The sequence below is a fragment of the Melanotaenia boesemani genome, chromosome 1, assembly GCF_017639745.1.
Source record: "Melanotaenia boesemani isolate fMelBoe1 chromosome 1, fMelBoe1.pri, whole genome shotgun sequence".
Classification (NCBI taxonomy): Eukaryota; Metazoa; Chordata; class Actinopteri; order Atheriniformes; family Melanotaeniidae; genus Melanotaenia; species Melanotaenia boesemani.
Window position 1 is genome coordinate 37,924,806 of NC_055682.1, and position 24,904 is coordinate 37,949,709.

General features: G+C 38.7%; 1 protein-coding gene across 1 annotated transcript in view; it reads left to right on the plus strand.

Annotated features, from left to right (window-relative positions):
* The window catches only part of si:ch211-186j3.6 (neural-cadherin), a 384,844-nt gene that overhangs the window by 147,483 nt on the left and 212,457 nt on the right, over nucleotides 1-24,904 (plus strand). The window contains exons 6-7 of the mRNA XM_041985518.1: nucleotides 566-815; nucleotides 15,100-15,242. Of these exons, the coding sequence (XP_041841452.1) occupies nucleotides 566-815; nucleotides 15,100-15,242 (393 nt within the window). The remainder of the gene's footprint in view (nucleotides 1-565; nucleotides 816-15,099; nucleotides 15,243-24,904) is intronic.

The following is a 24,904-nucleotide window of genomic DNA, read 5'->3' on the forward strand; positions in this document are numbered from 1 at the left end:
TTCAAATCCCTGGTGGTCTTTTCAGTTTTAGCAAGGCAATCAATTTGTAGCCAAGTGAGTTCGGGTTTTATGGATTCCCAATGTGTGATGCAGGAGGAGAAAAGTTGCAAAATGATGATCCTCTCATTGCATGCTGTGCAAATAACGGGCTCTCCCCTTGTGCTATGAAACCACACGTCTTCAGCATAACTTTTCCAACATAATTTTTTTCTGCAAATAGTTTTGGAATTATTGATTATTTTTTAATAAGAGTTGGTCTTAAAATAAGAGATTAGAATAGAACTCAATATATAGTTCACCTCTAATTTTAGTTAAAGTTCTCACATTATAACTTTCAAAGTATTTTTCATCCATTCTTTCAGTTTATGTAAATAAATTCTGTGGGTTTATTTTGTGCAGGTAATCATATTTATGGAAGCAATAATAGATCTGAAGCCTGTTTGTTCGGGTTTTGTCTTCAAACTTGTTGAGGATGTGAAAATTCAACATCCATGCAGTTATAGCGTACCCAGTATTGTTTCTGTTCGATCTTCAAACCTCTTTTTTCTCTTCTTTTCATCTTTAGTGTCAGCCAATGACTGTGACTCAGAGGAGAACGCAGAGTTGACCTATTACACCCTGAGTCCAGATTTCACCATTTCCCCTCATGGGACCATCTTCCCTGCCGGGCCTCTGGATTACGAGAGAAATAATCACCTGTACGAGTTTGTGGTCATGGCTGTTGACAAGGGGGAGGTCCCCCGCACAGGCACGACGACCGTACGGATCAGGATGGCCAATGTCAACGATGAGGCGCCCGAGTTTTCCCAACATATGTAAGTAAGAGTGGGTTTTGATGGGGGTTCCTTGGTGGTGTGGGGATTTTCACCATCTCCTCACAGCAAGAAAGTTCCCTGTTTAAATCTTAGCTGTTCCTTTCTGTGTGGAGTGGGCATGTTCTCTCTGTTCCTGCTTGAGTTCTCACCGGGTTCCATGCAGGTGAAACATGGAAGATGCATTTCTGATTCCAGAGTGACCACTCGTGTGTATCTAAGCTTCTGTGTCCACTGGTATTTTTAATAGGATTGCATCAATGACTCATCCGGGGTGTTTTCCGTCTTTTATCTTTTAGCAGCTGGGAGACGCTCCACCCCCCCTGTAACACTGAAATTGATTAAGCGGGTAGCAAATGGATAGGTGTTGCTTTTGGAATGGAACTTATGGTTAGCTGTGACTTTATATTTCTAAGCACATGAATTACAATGTGCTTTTGTCGATGTAGCAACAGGAAAATAATAAGTTTCAATGTCTTCAGGTTATTCTTTTTAATATCAGTTTAATCCAAGAAGTTTTGTGACATTTAGGTGCATTAATACTTGTTGCATACCCTGGCTTCTAGGATGAAGTGCGAGGAGACTGGCAGAGTTTCTCAAGTTCTCCTGTTATTCCCGTTCCCCTGCAGCTAACGCTGTGGAAGAGACTGGCTTCTGCTGCTATCAGGCAGTCTGTGCAAACCTTCCTCTTAGGACAGAAGCTTGACATGTAGTAGAAATGGCTGTTGATAAAATCAAGTGATCAGTTGAAGGTGAAGTGTATACCCCCCCACCCCAATCTGAGGATGTTTTTTTTGTTTTTTTTTTGCTATGTGTGTTATATGTGTAGATTCAATACCCCTATTATTCTAATTCTTAGACAAAACACCCTATATCCTTCATTTTTTATGTTTTTTATCTTTATTCAGCTTCACAGTTTTTTACACAGCTTAAGAGCAGTTTTAAACATAAAATTATCCACATGAATGTGCAAAATGTCTTTTCAGCACTAAGCTTAATTAGCTTATTTGTGAGAAAGATCTGATGTCACCATATGTAAAATTGGTCTGTCGTATTGCACACAGCTAATTAATATCATTTAATGAGCTAAGCATGTAAGACATGAAATACAGGCTCCAGAATCTCTTTCTGTTAGAACTTGAGACTGATCTTGACTGTGCTGCATTTTCAGGTTAGCGCCTTGCAGCTGCTTCCAAATTCAGCATGGCAGCTGCTGTTAACACCCTCCTCTCTTCCCTCCTCTTTGCTGCTGTGGTGCCTGCATCTTTTAATTGGTTGATTTTCTGGCAGAAAGCTGGGCAGATTGGTGAGGCAGGGTCAATCAACCATGCCCACCAGCCCCCTCAGGAGGCCATGAGCCCAAACTCACTGTGCATGTGTGTGTGTGTTCCTTAATTGAGAAGGTCCTGGAGACATGGTGTGTTTGTATGGACAGAGTAATGTAGTTATAAAGTGCATTCATAAGCCAAGCATCTGATATGCTTGTGTTTGTTGTTTATATAGATGAAGAGAATTAGTATGCGGGTGTGTTGAGGTGTATTGATTTACTGTCAGCGACAGCAAAATAATCAGTTTTTCCTCCATAACCCTCGGCTCGCTCCTGCAGCTGACCCAGAAATACTTCATGACAATCTGTGATGTATCATTCAGGCACATACACACCTTCCCACTACTCGAAAGTCATCCATACAGCCACATACATGCCTAGCTGCGTACACACATTTCAGTATGTTCACATGAAAACAAGACAAACTACTCTGAGGCATTTAATGAAACAGATGTGGAAGGAACAGTTTGGAAAGATGAGATTTTTGTTCATAAAAATAATTAATATGCGTTTTAGCTCTGCAGTGTCAGTGTGTGTTCTGGGAGAAAGAGGGTGTGTGTGTGTCGGGTCAATGCTTGTGATAAAGAGATAGGAAAAGAGTGTGTGAGAGAGGTCATTAAATATGTCATTATCCAGGCAGAAAATGTGACCTGTTTGTATTGATCAGTAGAGTTGGAAGCACACTGTAATGAGTGTTGGTGTGTGTGTTTTGCCAGGTCAGGGTAAAAGCTTCACGTCTGAACAGTCCAGCCTCATTTCTGATGTTTTCTGGAAATTGCTCACAGTGTGAATCTTTATTGGCCGTCATGTTTATGTTTCAAGAAGTTGGACACTCCAGGTCCCATATTTTCTCTTCACTGCATGACTCCTATTCCTGGTGAGTGACAGGTGGGCCAGATTTCATCGCTGTGTTGTCACTTTGCCACAAGAACTCTCTTCCTCTGCCTACCGTCATCCTGCCTGTTGCCACAGAAACCATACAAGGTATTTCTGTACTGTTACTCTATGTGCATCCATACATGTTGTGTGAGTGACTCCAGCGAACTGAAACATCAATCGTCCTACTTCCACTGGAAAACTGGATCTTCCACTTCTAATGCACATATAAAATTAGTCAGAAGTAAGCCAAATTTTACGCTAATCTGCATGTCATGGCAGAGGCTCATATTTAACCCCTTAATCTCAGGCTCTATTTTCAGACAAAAGATGCCTAAAAAGACATGCCCAAAGTAAATAAAGGATTACTCCTCAATAACGGGGTTCATCTTCGTGTTCTTGGTGTTTAGGGACATTCAGGGAACCAGAGAGAATATATTCCCTGCTTAAAAAATATTTTTTCTGTTAAAATGTCTGAGTAAAATGCAATAAAACAAAGAAGAAATGTGAAATTTCTAGCCTCACCATTTTTTCCTCCTGTTTGACAGAGATAATAACATGATGTCACTGATTAAAATAAATTCTACAAATCAATGTTTGTACTAAGATACACTTTCAGTATTGTTGTTTTTGTAAACATTATAGGGTCTAAACTTTTTGTCAGCCCTTACAAGGGCTGCTCAGATTTTAAGGATTTATTTCTAGAGGTATTTATCGACTTATACCAATTGCATGCCAGTAATATTGTGATGCCCTAAGACAGTCATCAGTCGTATGAGTCAATATCAGTCCTTGAAAATTAAGTTTTTTTTTTTTTTATTATTAAACAAAAGAAAACCGAGAATCTTTCAGCCTCTAAGTCTGACTACACAATGTTTGACTTTTTTTTAAGAACTATTTTCTTAAGAGATGGGTGGACTGTGGATCGAACCCCATGATACTGATATTGTTTCCTCACAGCAGCATCAGGCTGGATGTTTATCACTTTTAGTATTTTATAATATCATTCAGTTTGAGACAGAAATAAGAGAATCATGTGTGTATAGAATGGGAAGGGTGTGTGTGTGTGTGTGTGTGTGTGTGGGGGGGGGGGGGGGGGGGGGGTTGTGTTGCCTGTGACATGAAAGGAGCTTTATAAATAAAGTTTTATTTGATTTGATTTAAGATATATTTGTCAAGGAGGAGGGGATGTTTACAATGGACTGATGACTTTAAAGTTTGTCTCAATGTTTATGAGCATAGAGCATATCAAACTTTCAAAACTGCCTCATATTATGTTAATAGGTACGTAGCCATATCCTCGTCCATTATAGAGAATGGACAATCACTAAAATAACTAGAAAACTTAAATAAACTTAGAAATCAGCAGTAAACCCTGAGTAATCTGAATCCTCTCAGATGCCGCAAAGACACAACTGCAACACATTTAATCAAGTACACAATCATAAATCAGATGTGCTTGAGCTTTAATAGGGTGGCAGTTATATTGATCCTCTCATTAAATCACTTATTCACACAGTGGTGCCCACTGTGTGAATAAGTGATTGAATTTCTCCGTTTTTTGTCGGCTCTTTCTGCCTGGACTGCAGTAGCTGTGTTGCTCTTCACTCTGCTAGAATTATGATCTGAGATGAGTATGATCTAATATCTGATGCTTATTTTGCTCGTTTCTCACAACCACATAAATGTCCAGAGTCAAATAGTCTTTGACTGACTGAGATAACCTGTATTGTAGTACCACTTAGCAAGACCTATGTTGTTAGGGTAAGTTAAGCCAGATCACCTAAAGAAGGCTGAGATGTATTGAAGAAGCTTTAAATAGACCCTGTCTGGTGAAAAATAGCAGCAATGTATATCAAATAAACATTAGCTTTTCCAGTTTTCTGATACTTTTACATACTATACAGTAGTTATCAAAATACAATTTCCCCAACCATAGTTAGCGGTCTTTACTGTACACCCTGTACTGTTGCTGTTAGCTTTTCACTATCTGGACAATTTCTTGAGTGATGGAAAGAGACAGAAAGACATCACAAGTGTACAAGGACATCATTTTAATTGCACTAATTCTATTAGTAAACATGGAGGATAACATTTAGGTAACATTCATCGTGCAATCTGAACTTATCTGTCATAGCTGATCACAGGTTATTTAATCACCTCTGTGTTGTAACCACAGCCAGGTGTGTTGTGTCCACTTCACAGTCCCAAAGCTGTGATGTTAAAAATAGGCTAACAAGAGTACATTAACTTCAAACTAGTCATCGGGCTGTATCTGACAGCTGGTTGCTGACTATTTCAACTTCATCATGGAAGTTCACCTTTCCTGGGTGCCAGGTATTACTTGCTCATCCTATTTAAATTTCAGAGGAATATAGAGATGAAGGAGAACAGGGTTAATTTTGTGGAAAATTAAGCTGAAAGATGGCAACACAGATGTTGGAGGGGCTACAGATATGCTCAGACTTATGCTCTAGAGATTAAAGTGCAAAGTTGATGATCTCCAGTCATGAAAAGAGTTCATGTGTTCACTAACTTGCTGGAAAAATAGACTCTGGGTTCATTTTCTGAAGAGCCAATTCCAGGCTGTGAAGGTCAGAGAGCCAAGCGCCTACTGAGAGAACCAAAGTTAGTTTCTGAAGTTGTTAGTGGACACTGTGGATAAAGTTTGTGGAGGGTTGCAATGACTGAGAGGATCACAGCCAACACTTGCTCCATTTTTTTACTGTGTAGTTTAACAAACGTCCATCTATCTGTTTTCTTTCTCATATCCGAGACTGGACTCAGGAAGTGAGAATCGGACTATACTAGCAACACGTTTCAGCTCCTCCAGAGGTTTTTAGGGCTTTCCCAAGCCTGAATGGAAATATAATCCTTCCAACGTGTCAAAAAGTCAAAAGGCAAATGGAGATCATCATCAAGGTGCTGGTGGGTGATATGGTTTTGTAAAGGAAAAGATGTGGTGTAGGACTGGAAACCAAAGCGGTGAACTGTGGTATCTGAGCCCCAAGCTTCTCCAGGGCAGTTTCAAGCCCGGGAATATTTATAGTAAAGGTTGGTGTTCTTCATAACAAGTCCGAACGAAGGAACGAAGGAACGAACGAACAAACGAAGGAACGAACGAAGGAACGAACGAAGGAACGAACGAACGAACGAACCTTTTTTACCTAAAACACATAATTTTAAAACCATAAATTTTACACACATGTTGCTTTAATATTTGTTGTGTGCATCTCTGCTGTGGGAATGCTGCTCATTTAAGCTGATCTAAGATCTTATTTTATTTTTATTGTCTGTTCTTATTGTTTTTAAGTTTATGTGATCTTTGTTTTAACATTTTTAACTCATGGAGATCCTCCACAGCAGGAGCTCGTCCTGCTTTCTCTGCTGCCAAGCTGTTGTCATGGTGATTATCCTTCTCTGGGTGGCTGGGGGCCATAGGACCGCAGCCCTGTGGCTGTAGTGAGGAATCTGGGTGGTTCCTGTGGTGGCACCCTCTGTGGCCATGGGTGGACTGGCTCCTGCTGTGGACAGATCCCCAGCATATTGTTTCCTCACATCAGCATCAAGCCAAATGTTTATATTTAGTAATATCTTTACACCCACATTCAGTTAACCGACAGAAATTCAGGATTGGAGTTCATGTTTATGTAGAGTAGGTAGAGCGAGAGAGAGAGAGAGAGTGTGTGTGAAGGAGACTAGAATCAGTTGTGTGTTTTTTTATGTTGCTATATTATATACTTTGGTGTGTGAAGGCTTGTTTTATCTTTATTGTATGTTAATATGGATAAATTGTGTTTATTATGTAAAGCAGCACTTTGTGTTCCTTTTTGCATGAAAAGCGCTAAATATCTGTAAGTCAGCGTCCTCAGTGGACTTCCCCCAGGCTATCAGAGTGGAGATTAGTGCATATTTTCTTATGGTTAGAAAGCCATGCTTGTGTGAGTGTGTATGTGAAGGTTATCCAAGAATATTTATAGTTGTTTATGAATAATTCTTCTTTTTCAGCAGCTGCTTCAGGTCTTAGAGATCTTGGCTTTTCATTGGAGAAGTACACAGCTATTCTGGTGATGACGATGATGATGTGCTCTTATAACCTGCCTTGCTGAGATGGTGTCCTTTTTAACATTTGCATTGAACAAAGCGAACATGTGTTCTCTGGTGGGGCAGTTGAGACGTTTAAACAGGTATTTTGAGAGATTATTTGTGGCCTGACAGAAACTGAGCTGACGATGTCGATCACACTGCCGGCTAAAGCCAAAGTAGAGATATACACATACTGAAGAAGCACGGACAGAAGCTCACAGCTAACAGTTTGTGGGGTGGAGAGTCATCCCTACACAGTAACATGACCAGGATTACACCATCTGTCTTTAACAGACTTTAATCCCATCTCCTTTAATCTTGCAGCGTTGTGAGAGAGAAAAAGATGGAGCTTAAATTTCTACAGACACACAGTCAGCTGACAGCTGTTTCCCACAATATTATGACCAAACAACAAAATTGCAGCGTAATGAAAAGTGTTAAAAAAATTGAACTGATACATCTGCAAGCTGTTTATTATCAGCTGAGTTAGGGCTTGATTACAAATAAAATGTACAAAACAAATTTTTTGAAGACAGATCTTCAGATCCTAACAGGACAAATAGCTAAACTACCTATGGTGTTTCAGTTTAGCTCATCTGAGTGGTGCTTTCACAGTGAGGTTATGATTTTACTTGACAAAAGGATGGAGACTTTTGTTTTGTTTGGGGTTTTTTATATTGTATTTCTACATTTCACAATAGTTTACTAAGTCCTGTGGGCTCGTCTGATAATACTTGTAGACAAACAAATGGATTTTTATTCAGAGCCCATAAAGTTTTTCATTAAATAAAAACAAACATATCACAAATGTCAGTCTCTACTAGAAGTGACAGTGCAATATAACCAATAAAGAACAGTATTCCTCCAAATTGTCAGTAATCTCTTTCATCTTTGTGCATTTGGGAGTGTGAGGAGCCCAGGAAAGGTTGTATATTTCTTTTCTTCTGTTTGTCTTTTTCTTTTCTGTTTGACAAGCTTAAATTAGCTTGATTTTAAATGTTGATGTAGACATTTGTAATGATTAACACTGAAAATATCTCCAATGTACTGTCAGCTTTCAAACCATTTCCTGGAGCTCTTTCTGTTTGGTCTTTTTTCCTAGTACAGGCATATACACAGACTTTGTGTACACTGCAAAGGGAGCAAAATCGAGTCAAACACTCTGACTAAAAAGATCACCTTTTGTTATCCTATTTGTGTACTTTATCCTGTACTTGACTATTTGCTTTTCATATTGGCCCACTTCATCATATTTTAAAGCCCTCAGTGTTTCGACTTAGCTTCTTGCCATAAGTTCCATTTTCTAAAGCTTTAAAACAGCCAATAAGGCGCAAAATTTTAATTTCTTACAAGACTACTCAGTTCTTTGTATTCAAGGCAGAAGAATTGTATGTCACATGGTGGTTGTGCTTTTGTCTCAAAGAAAACTCAGTATGCTTTTATTTCTGACCTTTTCCCATCTATACTAATTACATACAGGCTGCTCAGCACCATATCAGTGAGTTCTTTCAAATAGGAAGCCTGAGAATCAGCTGAGTAACAGCAGCATCAGTTTGCTGTGGTACTGTGGGTAATGGAAATGAAAATGCTGGCCTTACATGTGAGCCACAAAAATATGTAATAGTACCTCTACTTGGAACAATCAAGTTCATTTGGACTTGATCAGAGCCATCAACTCATCCTGGGAGTAAGTCTTGTTGGGTTGCTGTAAACTCTGCTTGTATTGTTTGAAGGTATCCCCAGAGCAGGTGGACATTTATAGGCTTCATATTCCCAAATCCATTCAGCTGGGACAACTAAATGATAATGGCATCTTTCTCCTTTGTCTTCAAGTAGTTCTTGAGTCTGTTTGACCATGAAAGTTCAAACCAAAGATCTTGGACATGAGTACCAAACAGTTTTATGGTTAAACTATTATAGAATTCACTATTTAAAGAGTTGGAGGTTTGTTGTCTGTAACATTAAAACATTAAACATCATGTTGTCACACAATGTTGTGCTGATTTTGGGGACTTTAAAGTCTTGACATTATTCATCATTAATGCGTCTTGTAGCAACACATTAAACACAGAACATAAACAACCATTTAATAGAGGTAAACGTTAAATAGCTTATTGTTAAATAAATCAGTCTTATGCTACTTGTAGAGCTCTCATTCGAATTGACCTTAAGGCAACACAAGGAAACCGTAGAGAGTGACCAGTTATGATTTGAAAAATTTATTCATAACTAGTCTACAACTACATAAGATAAAATCTAAATGTTTAAAGGCTAACAAGAAATATGTAAATATGATGTTCAACCAAAGTTTGTGTTGTGACGAAGTATAAAAATGTAGGATACGAAGCATAAATGTGGTTTCATTAATGAATGTTCAAGAAAATGAAAAAATGCTATCTGAATCTAACTAAACTAAATTTGATGTTTAGGATGTAGGCCTATTGACTAATATAAGAAGATTTATTCACAATCATCAATCTTTTGTGACACCAATCACGTCTCAGAGCAGACTTTTGAGACGGGATCCGTTCTCCTCAGAGGTGACTGAGATGACACACTCATGCCCGGTTCTGTGGGACTGTTTCCAAAGAAGGAAGGGAGGTTCAGGTGCAAAGGTCCCCACGACGCTGTCTGATGTCCTGGAAGTTTGCTCGTCGCTTTGTGTGGGCTGTCAGCCCATTATTGGGTCTGCTGTGGTTGCTCTCCTCTTTGACTCTCACAGCGACGAAGCTTAGGAGTGATGTCACCAGACGGTGGATCGCGAAAATTACTAGCAAAATGTTCACATGAGTGATTTGAAAGTAAAATAAAAATTTTTTAAAAAAGGCTTCAGGGGTGAGGGGCAGAAAAATGGCAAAGAACTCTTGTGAGTTCTTCTGATTAAAAAAATAGTTAACTATTAATAAAGTTGTGCTGATGCTGGCGACTGCAGTAATGCGAGTGCAGGCGTGTTACATAAGTGGCTGCAAAATCAATATACATGAACAACAGAGGCTAAAACTTGGTTGGGAAACATAACAAATATGCACAGAACAAAAAGGACAAATACAAAAACAGGTAAAATGTTTCATCTTGACTCCATTTCTTTTTTCTCTCGCATCCTCATACTCTGCTCCTTCTGTCTGAACTCGCAGTACCGCGCCTGGACTGAGGCGTGGGTCACCGTCTTCAGCCAACTGGGACAGATTCATTTATGCAGCTTTGGCAGAATCTTAGATTCCTGTTTTTCATGTCATAGTTCGATTTAATGTTAGAAAAATTCCCATTTCTTCATTCCCTTTGTCAAAAAATATCAGATTTAGACATTTGTGAACACGTCTAAAGTTATATGTTGTTGAAACCATTAAAAGATGCACATATAGAAACATTAATTATTCAAACAGGATGAAAAAAAACAACAAAACTAAGAAATTATAAATTCATTCATTATCTTGACCGCTTATTCCATTACGGGTCGCGGGTGAGCTGTAGCCTATCGCAGCATTTTAACAGGTGAAAGGCAGGGTACACCTGGACAGGTCACCAGTCTGTCGCAGGGCCAACACAGATAGACAAACAACCATTCACACACACACTCTCTCCTAGGGAGAATTTAGAATAACCAATTAACCTATCATGCATGTCTTTGGATGGTGGGAGGAAGCCCGAGAACCCGGAGAGAACCCACGCATACACGGGGAGAACATGCAAACTCCACACAGAAAGGCCACCATCCCCAAGATTCGAACCTCCCCCCAGCCGAGGCTCGAACCGGCAACCTTCTTTCTGTGAGGCTGCGGTGCTAACCACCACACCACTGTGCAGCCCAGTAATTATAAAGCAAAGATATAAATTAGGAACGAAAAGAAGTAATGCTCTGAATAAATCAACTAAATTGATTGAACATTTTATAAGTCTTGATATGAGCTTTTTGTACTTCCTAGGTATATGTAGTTATTGAAAATGACACATGTTGTTTGTCCATTATTTAATATACAAAACAAAACGCATTAATAAACAAGTGGATTAATAGCAAAGTAAGATGTCCAACTTTCTTATATCTAATCTGCAAATCTTCACCAGTCTCATCAATAGATAACGTTTTAAGGAAGAATCATCTAATCTCATCTTTATTGAAATTAAAACTTCATGAGTCATATCAAAATAAAGGTCTGATCCAAGAGATTAACATTAGCTTACTTTTAGAGTAATAAAACCTCTTTTTCAGTGTTTTGAAACACATTCGACTTACAGATGAGAGACCAGTTTTAAGCAGAGGAAGAAACGAGGAATGCAACAAAATGTTCTGGGAGGCATCACCTGTTAATAGTTGGGTGAACAAAACCAAAGATGGAGATAATTTTGTTTTGTTAGTGGTTTTGGGTGGGGTCTGAGAGTCCGTCCATTAGTATGTGACTTCCCATGTTGGACTTCCCACCATAATTTCAAAGGGATTTGTTGATTCTTTAGGGAATAAGAGGAAGCCAACTTTCCCTTTACAAAAAAATATTTAGGAGCAGCCAAAAAGTGTTTTTCTTTCAGGAAGAGCTAATCCTCTGGTCATCTGTGTAAAATCCACCTTTGACAGTTATTCCAAACATGATCTTTCTCTTAGGTGTGTGTCTCCCCTTCCTGCTGGCTCCTTTGTCTTACCCCAATTCACTACAATCTGATCCATAGAAAAGCTGCACAGTACATTGTGTAAGTTGTGTTTCTTGCCAGAACACACTAAATGACCATGATAACTTTCTGATAAGTATTATATCTTCCACATAACTAGCATGTGGCTTTTTGACATCCTAGAGTGCAGCCAAGTAAACGTATGCCCTAGCAGAAGCACCTGCTTAAAGTTTACTTACATTCTGGATTTATATTATTCTATTGAACCAAAGAAGACTTAAAAGATATAAGATTTACAAGCATACACTGGATGGGCATTAATGTGCACACAGGCTATGTAGTTGATACATACACGATCATGCATTTCATCTAACAAACAAAACCAGTGAACAGCAGTTGCTTAGATTGACATGCACACCCTTATCTCACTCCTTTCTCTTTTTTTGAATTATCTGGATAAATAAAAAGAAACTTATTAATTAAACTGTGGGATTAATTTTCAACCTGAGGCATTAGCCTCCAGGATGCACTTCCTTTTCTCTGCTGTTATGTATGATGAAAACAAACGGCAGGAAAAGAAAAAGGCTAAAACGTAATTAGTGCTTTGGTTTATGTCTGAGGTGATTTTCAATTAATTGCAGCCAAATTAGTTATGGTACAGCAGCAATACGATCACTCAAGAGACCTTTTTGTTCTGCGACAGCTAAGCTTCTGCTTCATCTTTCACCACTGTGCTTTTTCCCCCACCTAAACCCCCCATCTCCATTTATAGCCCTTAATAAGCTGATGTCTCATCCAATCTGCTTGTATTTTTCCTTTTGTCAAACTACTTCCCATGTAGGATGCAGGTTTTGTGCAACAAACAGTATAATTAAATGACCATAACATTTTTTTTATTATTATTTAACATAAATTACTAATGAAAATGTTGTTCCGATAATTGTCTTTGTTTTATTGATCAAAAAAGTCAGTTACCATCAGAAAAAGTGGGAGTTTCAAAACATTGTGGTGCCATGGATATAAAACAGACCAACAAAATGTCCTGCAGTCAAAAACTTATGCCAGCAGGGAAGCTACAGACTCGGCTGGAAGTCAGAACAGTGTAACATAAATCCAAGCCATTTCCGGTAAATGTTTTTAAAAGTTCCCAGAGAGAAGTGACCCTAAGTTCTTTAATGTTCTACACAAGATCAGTCTGAGCGTTACTGACCATAGTTAGTCCTGTGATGTTGGTTGTCTGAATAGGTACACAGTCCAGTGTTGGCTCTTCATAAAAGTAGTTTACATGAGTAACTCTGGTATGTGCACAGTAATGACCGCGGTATTAAAACATTGATTTTTTCACTTCATCAGGCATAAAACTGCTTCTTTTCTGGTTTCCAAGTAGCTGTATTGCCACAGTGATGCTCCATGTCAGCTTCACTCTTCATAATATAAATATATTTATTTCTGTCCTCATTAATACTCTGCAATTTAAGTACCCTGGCTAAATTCAAACATCCAGGGTTCATGCTTTCCATGAAGGCAGGCCAGTTGGCTAGCTAGTAGCTTATGTCAGGCCAGTGCATCATAGAAAAGCTGGTATAATATTCAGATATTCAGGATGGGGTCACTTTTGCTCACCTTATATACACAATCCTTGTGTTACAGGATTGTAATTCTAAGACTTCATCTAAAAAATCATGAGCAGAAAATGCATAAAAAACATTTTAACAGACCAAGATTACATTTCTGTAAAATACAGTTGACCTTTTAACATATTTTAAGCAGCTACTGTCTAATGCAGATAGCTTGTTTACAGGTCTATGTATTATTCCATTTATCAAATATTCATTTGTAGATAATTTATTGTTGAAAAGATTTAGCCTTTTTAATGGCATCCTTCTGTATGCTCTAAGTCAACTTTTACCTGTCTGCTTGCAGTGCCTGCATGTCAATGTATTAAAGTCCCTTGTGGCAGTCTTTAGTTTGCTCCTTTTAACATTTTCCTCCATGGAGTAAACCACATGCTTTAGCTAAGTCCTCCATAAAGAGATGGAGTCAATATTTCTCTCGCTTTCCCATGAACCGCCGAGGGCACTGAGGTAGTTTTCTAATCTGAATATCTTTGTTTTGGTCTGAGAAACTGCTGCTTTAGGAGACCGTTATAATGGCTAGGTGCTGGCACAGCACAAACTTTGCATCACGTGCAGTCAACAAATGGGATGTAGACTTGTCTTAATTTATACCATTATATTGTTTTAAGAAGGATCCAATCAATCGCCAAACCTCCTGTGTCACTAATTATTTTCCTTTGGCTACTATGACAACTTAATGATTTAGAAGGTACGTTGTTTCCAACATCAAGCTAAAAGGTTTTTTTTTTAAGGTCAAAGTACTTCTTCCCATTCAGGCCCACAGATGCTTTAATTTAATATGTGAAAAAAATGGCAGCTGGAATAAGCGCCAAAAATTTACTACATTGACTTAACATCAGCAAAGTGGAGAGGGCAGCCTTTCAAGAAAAGTTTTGCTTTGAAGCAAAACTTTTTTGAGTCATTCAGACATGAACATGCAAGGACAGAGAAGAGTTCAAAGCTGAAGTTCAAAGTGTTACGCTGGGATGCATGGATAAAATAGTGGTGGGTTTTTTGAACAAGAAGCTGAATTCAACATAATGAAAAATACAGATCAAGACAAGGGAATTAGTTAGCTTAGTATGAAGCCTGTGTACTTTTGCTCAGCCCAATACCTTTTTTCTTTTTCCTTGTTTTTTTTATGAGTATCACAGGAAATAAAAAGCTGGCTGCACTGCTACTGGCCTTGAAGATGTTCTCACTTAGAAACATGTAAGACTGCAGACGTTTCATGATGAAAGGTGTGAGGTGGTTATTTTGGGGATCCAGGGTTTTTTTGTTTGTTTGTTTGTTTGTTTTATTTTTTCTCAACTGTGTGATGGTTGCCAGAATAGTGATCTTTTTTAGAAGAACTTTACCACTTTGTTGCTGCAGAGATACACTTTGGTCATTGGGAGGGACAAAGTCATATCGTGCTAAGCAACAGGAATCTCAGTTTATGTACTTTTTCACTTTTTTTTTATTTTTTTTTTTACTTTCGTCACATTCTGCCAAACCAGTCACTTTATTTTTTTTAATTATTGATTTTAATTTTAAATATCTTCTCTCTATATCAGGACATACACTAATCTTCATTTGCAAACACTACATTTAGTTGATGTTTCCACTTGCATGCTTCCATGTAAGGAGCTTTGCTCTATGTGACACATACTGTGCAAACATATATAAGAGCAAACAAATGTGTCTTAATCTCACCACTGCAGGTGTGTTACATTATGAGTCCTCCTCCACAGTCCGTGTCCATGAGGCATTGACTAAAATATTTTTTTGTGTTTCTCATCAGATATCGGACCTTCGTCTCAGAAGATGCAGGTCCCAATACACTTGTTGCTACGGTGCTAGCAAAGGACCCTGATGGTGATGGGATCACATACAAGATTACCACAGGAAATGAGGAGGGAAACTTTGTGATTGACAGCCAAAAAGGTAAAACAGCTTTCTTTTACTTCTTCTGAATATTGGTTCACAATCAGCTTCAGTCAAATGTACGTGTGGCAACACGAGCTCCCACACAAAATACTCCATAATATTTTAGGATATTGGTTTCTCATTATTTTTTTCTTACAGTAACACACAATACTGCACAGTCACATTTTTCATCTACCATTTTTCCTTATTTCTAGACACTGTTAAAAGGTATTTAATCTCAAACAATATCTCCATATATTTTCACTTTTGTCTTTTAAATGATCTTAATTGTCCTTGTTTTCTTGTACACACCATGTAGAATTACCCTGCAGTTTATCAAGTGTGTCCCTGAAAGCCTTAAAAATACTGGTCACCGTAGCCATTGCACTACAGATGGCTCTCTGCTTTTTCTTTTACTCCGAGAAGCTTTTTATAAAGGGTTTAAATCCTGACAGCTCATGTAATGAAGATGTTAGAATATCTGCCACAGTGTGAAGACGGTTCCCTCACTTTCTTTGTAATAGAATATTCTCTGAGGTTCATAGTCTTACATCTCAACTGCTTCTGAGGCTGGAGCAGCAGTGCCAGAGCAGTAAAATAGGAAGCTGGGTTAATGAAACGCGTATGTTCCTGTGTGTCTGTTGTTCATTATATCTGCAATTTCATAGTTGTCTGACCCCTTTGTACCATGTAAGGCCCCCTGAATCTGCATATCACATAATAAGGTAATACGATGACTTTTAAAAATTCAATTACTCCAAACTTCAAGGTATAATTCCCTCTGTTCACCAGCAATGACATTCACCATCAGTCCAACTAAGACTCATAGATGTAATGCAGTTCTATCAGCTATTGGATGAATGCAGCCTTTCTGTGCTATTTATGTCGCTTAATTCTAGTTGAGTACGGTTCCGGTGAAGGATCCTGTTTGTCTATGGTCAAAAACTATTAATTATTTAATTCAAATTTGCTGTCTTTAAAAGTACCAGCGACCTTTTTATTAAAGTTTATTGTAGATACTAATTTAAATGTCTATCTGATAAACATCTTAGCAAAACCAAGCAAATTTGCTTTTAATAGTTGATGTTTCCCTACTTGGAACAACAGTAATTTAAAAAATAACGTTTTCCTAATTGCATTGGTGTAGCTGTGCTTTTTTTTGCCTGTTATTTGTTGTTGTTTTTTAGCTAGCTAGGAGACTGTTACCTGTGCATGTGTGATGCTTACAAAAGGCTGTGCATGCTCAGATGCTTGTTCTATGATCTGCGAAGTCTGATTTGCAGCACCAGTAAGCAAACTTTCAGTCATCATCATCTGCACTTAAATGGCACTCACACATGCATTCCTATTCTATCAATTATTTAGGAACCGGTGCCACATTAGCACAGTATTTTGGTACCCAGACCTTTTGACGAGTAATCATCAGTAGAATAAACTGACTTCTTGAACTATAAATCATTAGAAAAGGCTACTGAAGCAGTAAATCGAGCTTGTCATTTATGTGACATGTCAAAAGGTTGTTGGAGAAAATGGCTTAGGTGTGCAGTTTCATTTATTTATTTATTTTTTTAATTACTTAGAGAACCTACCAAGGGTTTTATTTATTTATTTATTTTATTATTATTTTTTTAATCCTCCATTAGACTTGTGCCAAGGCTTCAGGAGCTGGGAAATGAAACATAAGCCAACTCAATGCACCTATAAGAATAATAAAGATTTTTCCCATAGCAATGAAATGCTCGAAATACCACATGCATGTGCAAGTTTGCACATGTAAAATTAGGACAGTGCACCTAACTTTTGACAACATGTGCACCTGTGCAAGTAATTAAAACACTGATAACTTACAGTTTAGCCAACCTTGGTGACTGTCACTAAATTAAGAAAGTTTTCTGACCTTTCTAGAGACTTGTTTTTTGTTTTCAAGTAACTAATTACGTATCTAGCGACTTTTTCTGACAGTCCCTTTCAGCTGCAGCAGATGTTCACTTCTGCATCCAGACTGAAAATGAAACATGCACACAGGAAGCTGCAGGGTTACCCTGTCGTACAGTCAGATATTAAAGTATATCAATATAGACTGTTGACAAAAACATTTTTAAATCAGAAATGTTTTACTGTACTGTAGACTATTAAAAATGGGGCAGAGCCGATTGGTGTGTTAAAACCAGGTGTTTTACTTTAGTGCAATAATTAACGCTGACATTTTATCATGCAGTTAATACTGTTAACTCTCTGAATACACCTCTCGTACACTATACTGAAACGGCCTTTTATATAACCTACCTGCTATACTGAAAGTTTCCTCTCGTATACTGAAATGCTATCATACATAATACTGAAATCATTCACACACACACTATAGTGAAATTTCTGAAATCACATTTCACTAATATGTATGTATGAGAGGAAATTCCAGTATGGTATACAAGTCTTATAACTTATTTGTTCAGATTTAGATGCACTGCCACCTACTTCAGTCTCAGAAGTCAGTGTCTACCTTGCATTTCGTGAAGTTCCTACACCCACCATGAATCTAAAAACTACTGATTAAATGTTCATTCAGCTATTTTACAAAACGATGATTTAAAACATGTGAGTACACACTGTCATCTTCACCATGATACTGATCATTAATGTTTAACATTTACTGTTCAGGTAATTAAATTTTGAAATCAGTTACATTATCGGTTCATGTCTGTGGATTAATTTCTGATTAATATATTCTGGGTGATAGAGACATATGTCTAAATATACAGGATTTAATAAATTTAGCAAAAGCAGTAAAAATATGATCTGGATCTGATTGCTGAGGTGCTCCGAAATGTCTGAACAAACGGTTCTGAATGTCTGTCAGAACAAAACTGGGACTCATAATAATCAGAGCAAATGATCACAATCTGGTGGAGAAAGTGATGTTCACATCTGCACATGGGAGTTTCATCCAGATCGATACTGCTGCATTTAAAATCATGTGCATCTACAGCCAGTAAACCTTTCTGTAACGGTTCAGCAGACTGGACCCACAAAAGATCAGAGACCTTAGGATTGGATGAAAAAGAATTTATTATGCCGGTCTCTAGAAAGTTATATCTGCACCTTCGCGGCTGGCTCTTCTGTGGACACAAGAGAACAGAGGTGAGAAACTGAATGACCGTTAGAAGGACTCTGGCAGTGAAAGAACGTACCAACCGAAGTGATGGGATTCTTATCTGGTATCTTCTCTAGAGAGCTGTGAGCAAGTCATTATTGAATTGATAACTAGAGGGTTAACAGGGCTCAGTTACTCAGATCCAGACAGGATAGGGAAGACCAAGGGGGCCAGTTTTTTCTTCTATCCATCCAACCAGGAAATAACAAGCTTGGTCCAGAATCCAAATCCAATCTGGTCTGAAGTTCAAAAGCTGTGAAAGCCACAAAAAAGACAGCAGAAGTTACCAGGCTGGAGCAGGCAGGTACAAAAACTCCTAGGAGGGAGAAAACAGGTCAAAACCCAGATGAGAGAGACTGGAAAGACTCAGGAGAATACTCTGACGATCCAGCAGTGAGCAGCAGTGAGACTATTGCTTATCTAGGGAGCAACACAGGTGGAGAGCATTGGGAATCAGTGCACAGCAATCGGAGCCACACGAAAGGTGCCTTCAGAGGTGGCTGGAAAAGCCCAACTCCAGCCCAAAACCTTGACACTTTCTACATAAATTCTACACCTCATCTGTTCTCTCATCATCCCGTTCATAGCTGACATGCTGCAATTGCAGTCATCTTTAATTCTGCACACATAAAGCCCAAACTGTGCTTTATATCCAACCCATGGTCAGCCAGAAGCACATCACTTGAAAAAGTTTATGCAGAAGTCCACTGTTCTCTAGGACATGTTAATGAAATACTCGTCTGAATACTTGCCAGGGGCAGGACATATGTCCTTGTGTCCACTCAGAGACATGAAGACCATGACACACTTTTCGCCTATCAGTCCTAAAAACCTGGACTAGATCACTGGCCATCTGAAAACCACCACTTGCTGTCTTGACGCCCTGCCAACTGGGTTTTTTAAGAATGAGCTGAGACTGATGACTCAGCAGGATTTAGAAAAACTTGTCCATGCATTTATCTTTAGTAGACTGGACTACTGTAAAGCTGTCCTCACAGGTCTCCCCAAAAAGTCCAACAGACAGCTGCAGTTAGTCCACAACGCTGCTGCTTGAGTCCTCAAGGCCATAAAAGTAGATCGTAGAACTCCAGTCCTCAGATCTTTACACTGGCTTCTTTTCTGTCAAAGAATTGACTTCAAAATCCTGCTATTAGTTATAAAAGCACTGAATGGTTTAGGACCAAGATACATTCAGAGTCTTCTGGTTCGTTATGAACCAACCAGATCCCTCAGGTCATCAGGGTCAGGTCTACTTTCGGTACCCAGAGTCAGAACTAAACATGGAGAGGCAGCGTTCAGCTTTTATGCTCCTCACATGTGGAACAAACTCCCAGAAAACTGCAGGTCTGCTGAAACTCTGCAGTTTTAAATCAGAGTTAAAAACTTTTCTATTTGCTGCTTTTGATCAAAACTGTTAAATCCCCCACACTGAAACTTTATTTCTTGCACTTTATCTTTTTTGTTTTAGCTTTTTTCTTTCTGTTTTTATTAATTTCCTTTAAAGTTTGTCTTTTACACTGCACTTGTTATTGCTTCCTGCTCTCCACTGTAATGCTTTTAATGTTTTATGTAAAGCACTTGGAATTGTCTTCTACATGAAATATACTATACAAATTAATTTGCCTTGCCTTACCTTGTCTGAAATTTGGAAAAAGACAGAGATTAAAAGATGAGACCCACTGCAGAATGTAAATAGATGGCAGGTACACCCCAAATCGCGATTTCTTAAATGCTAAATAAGTAGGATTTTTTTCTGTAAATATAATTTAAAGTGTTCTCATTTGTTGTGAGGAATAAAAGGAAGCTTCCCTATAAACAATCTGTCTCTCTACATCTATGTCAAGCTTTTATCCTTTCAAAATAAGAGTTACTTGACAGAATAACTTTGGTGCACTGTGTAGCTCTTAACTACTTACTGGTTCCTTAACCAATCATATGTGACTCCCCACGGTTGCCAAACAACAGCAGTGTTTGCTATTTAATGTCGGCAGAAGAGCAATGGCCTGCATGTATGGAAACTAAAAGAAGACCAGAAAAAGTTTCAGAAAAACCTTGTTTTTCGCTTGTCATCATGATGTTTGCTGGTGCTATGTTCGCTGTCCTCCATAGACTGTAAAAGAGCCGTCCTCTCAAAAAATGGTGGAGGGGAGACGAGAGGAAGAACACTCTCCATGTTTTTCTCTTTCGACCGCGGTTCTGATTTGAAACGCTAGGTATAAGTGCTACTTATTTCGCCTTTAACACAGTTCTGTGTGTTGATGACGTCAGTGCACATTCTCTATTGTAGAAACAGATATACAAAAATTAAGTGACAACCAATGAGGGACACAAAAACAAATACACACAAAGGCGGCTATGCAGCTTGTCTGCACTAGAATGTGTGACACCATAATGCTTGTAATATGATCCAATATATTGTTTCACCTACCCCATATTTGGTCATTAAAAGTTTTTTATGATCCTTATAATGGAAGGCGAGCACATCAGTTTCTGCCCACCCTCTCCAGCCCATCTCATTCTGCCTCTGCTACTGATGAAAATCGTTTATTGCCTCTTCTTCCCTTTTGTTGCTTGCTCCCCGTCTCCATACTAATTCTAAACGTCCGACAATCATTCAAGTGATTGTTTTCTTCCCTCCTGGCAGAAGCAGCCTTGCTGGCTCTCCTCTCCATGGTAATTTGCCTGTAACTCACCCCAGAATACAGTGGGTGTCCCTGAGATTTAAGGCAGCCATTAGAATCTGAGCTGGCCCGTCAATATCATGATCACGCTGTTCCTATTAAAAGCCATAAATACAAAAATGCACACTCTGTTAGACGTATTTACTGAGCGCTAAAAGAACTGCTGCCAATAAAAACACTTCTAGCATTTTTTTTTTCTCTTCTTCTTCTTCTTCTTTTTTCCTGGTGGAAGTTTTGAACATTTTGGAAAAACAGTATTCTTTGGAGAAGAAAACAGTAGGGCAGTTTGTTTTTCATGAGGACGCCAAGGTAACCATTAACGAGGAGGAACAGGTCATCGTCTTGTTTTATTTAAGTTCTGTAGCTTTCCCCCCTGTACTGCCTGCCTTCTGTTGTGTTGGGTCTGATATTCTGACCCCTTTCTGATCCCAGCTTTATGTAACAAATTCTCATTGTTTTGCCCTCATTCTGCTCCCTATGTTCCCTCCAGCAGATATCCTGCTAGTCTCTTTTTCTCTGATGCTATTCTATTTTCCGCTTGTTTCATAGCTTATTTTCTTGACCCCTTCTCTCCACTCTTCTTTCTTTGCTCCATTTTTCAGTTTTTTGAGGTTGTAGTGAAAGAATAAAGTACTTCCTTTGTCCTTGTCATTACACCCCTCCACCCCAATCTGTCTCTCACCCATCTTCATCTTTTTGCTTCCTCCCTCCTGGCTGCCTTCATATGAAGTGACGGCTGCCCACTGATCCCCGAGGTAACATCTTCTCCATCCTCCAATAAGTGATGATATTTGTTGGCCTTGTTAGCTGCAACACATTCCACCCCCCTTCACCATTACATAAACATCAACATACTAACACATGATTAATGCCATTTTTATTCTATTCTTTTTTTTCTCCTGTATGTATGTAAAACTTAAAGGTATTTTATCATGAATTATACCAATGCTACATTTAGACTCTACCTGGTATAATATATTGAAGTTGGCACAGATGTTTAAATGACACGTTTACTCTCACCATAGACATAAACATACACCCACAGAGCCAACTTGCTTGTGTGTGTAGATCCACATAAAGACAGACAGATCCACAAACACGTAGCCTTAAACTCCACTGAGGGGACACATATCTCATATATAAGAACAGACGTGTGCTGAATGCTTTGTTCTTGGAATGTCCTGAAACCTTTTCCATGTCCCATTTTCAACCACTTACCCAGCATGTGTTGCTTTCATCCAAGGCTTTTAGGCCCTATTAGATGTTTATGCCTACGAAAAGCCGAGTAAAGCAGGGATCAGACTACAGGGCGCCTTCGGTTTTCCCTATATATGTAACACAGTGAGCAGGCCATAGCCTCTCCCTGTGTCTGCCAGCAGCCTTTACTGAACTGTTCACATTTATCTGGCCTTCTGTCTTAATTCATTAAGCAAGAGTGCACTCCACTGCCCTGTTAGAAGAGTGTGGGTGGAAGCAGAGAACAAGGTGGACTAGTGCTTTCACTATTACTGCATCTTTAGAATGAGTTTTAATTAAGGTTTTTGGGCTGAGAGTTTAAACGGTTATAGTAATCTAAATCCATTTCTGACACACTACACCTGCCCCCAGTTCATTCTGCTTCTGTCATTGTGTTTAAAGGTGTCTAGCTACAGCAGTACTACTTCCAATTGTAAGGCTTATTTAAAATTCAGATGTTTGTGTTGGAGCACATTATACATGTACATCAAAAACACTGTAAACACATTAAAATACTCATATCTATGTTGCAAAATTACTTACTAATGTGTCTTCTAGGGTAGACTGTCATTTATTATGTGTTTTTTTTTTTTGTTTGTTTGTTTGTTTTTTTGTTGTTTTTTTTCCCCCGGGGATGCTGGATCACACGCCAGCAGCTGGATAATAACACACTGGCTGCTTTGAATGCACACCATGGCTAATTTAGCAAGAGGACATTTTTGGAGGAAGCGAGAAAAAGTAGGAAAGTGAACAGATCAAGAGATAAGACAGAAGTCAGCATTGGACCGGATAGAGCTCAAGGAAGAAACAAGATGCAACACTAATGCTGAGTTAGCCTTTGTTAAGGGGGAGCCTCAGTAAGAAAGTCAAAGTTCAGTAATGTCCCTTCAAGTACTGGTCTGATACTGGTCTGGCATGTGTAATTCTTCCCTAATTCCCCAAATCAATGATGCCCACACTGCACTATTTATAATAATAAAAAAAAGCTAAACACTGTTTGTTTCTAGAGAAATGCAACCAGAACACAAGTTTCTTGTGCAAATCTCTCATCTCCAGTTGTCATGCCAACAAAAGGAATGTTGGCACATATTCTGGGCCAAGTAGAGAACAGCACACAATCTGATGCAGGAACTCAAAAACTTTATCCAGTCAAGACTAGCAAATCATGCCAGTGGTCAGCCACTGGCGGCCCACAGGTTACACTGATTTAAGAAAAAAAAAAAAGCATGTGTCAATGTGCAGAAACGTGATGCTGTTGCTGTGTTAAAAGATCAGCGTGGCCCTTTCAACAATGGTCGAGCGGAAGAGGAGAGAGACACACAGAGCAGGAGCCAGGGCGGTAGAGAGGGAAGGGGGAAATGTCGGAGCCGAGAAAGTCGCTGTGAGAAACTGCCTGTTTATCTGTGAATATTTTTGCTATAAGCTTTACAAATGAACACCACACAGCTCTTCTAGTTAGTGTTGTGAAGTCTGCTTGTTTCACCTTTGGGCTTGTTTTTCTGTAAAGTCGCCTGGAAATATTGCAGTTGCGGGTTGTAGGTTTTGGGCTTGTTGTCTTAAGTGTAGTTACTTATTTGGTTTTGCTTTATGAAGTCCTGCTCATTCTTCTAAGCAGTGACAGTAAGGCAATGACCTGTGGCTGCAGATCAGGAAACATGAACACCACAGTTCTTTTTTTTTTAGGAATGACTGTCCACAGCCTCATTTCCTAGGGTATCACGGCCGTCCCGTCCGAACACCTCTACCACACACAGTGTCTGATTGGCCAGCAAATGCTTCTGGCCTGAATCCCAAAATGTATTAGAAAAAAATTTGAATTACAAAATCTAAGGGGCAAGAGGAAGATGAGACATGAGAACAAGCAATGTGGAAGAGTTGAAGGCCACTATTGAAGCATCCTGGTCTTCCAGTACACCCCAGCAGAGCCACAGGCTGATGCCACACCACACTGAGGCAGTTATTCATGAAAAAGGGGCCAAGAGCAAGTACTGAGTTCATATGCATGACTTTACTCCTCAGATGTTCAAAATGTTTGTATTATAAATAGTTTGTCTTATTAATTTTATGTACTATTCTAATTCTTGGGGTTTCATATTTGTAAGCCATAATCATTCAAATCATAATGAATACTTGAAATATTTCACTTTGGATATAATGAGTCAATATAATATATTAGTTTTACTTTTTAAGTTGAATTATAACAAATAAATTTTTTTTGGCAATATTGTAATTTTTTGAGTTTCACCTGTAAGTTGGTTAACTTAAAATGTTAACCTAATTCACAGTTAAATGGTGCGGAAACATTTAGCATTACCAGTGTACGCTTGTGTACGCATTTGATTCGTGAGTATAGCTGGTCAGAGAAGAGCACCCTGCTCATTTTCTCATTATTTTAACACCCAATTTTTATGTTTGGCTGAATGGTCCTTCTCACATTCTTCTGTCATATGACAAACTCAGAACAGATTTATTTCTATTCTACTCAGACTTTGGAGTGCTGGAAATCTGTGAGGCAGGAAGTTGGCTGCCACCTCCCAGGGTGGAGGTCATTAGTCATAACCTCTGTACGCATCTCCAAACCAAGCCAAACCAAAGCAAAACTATGGAAAAGA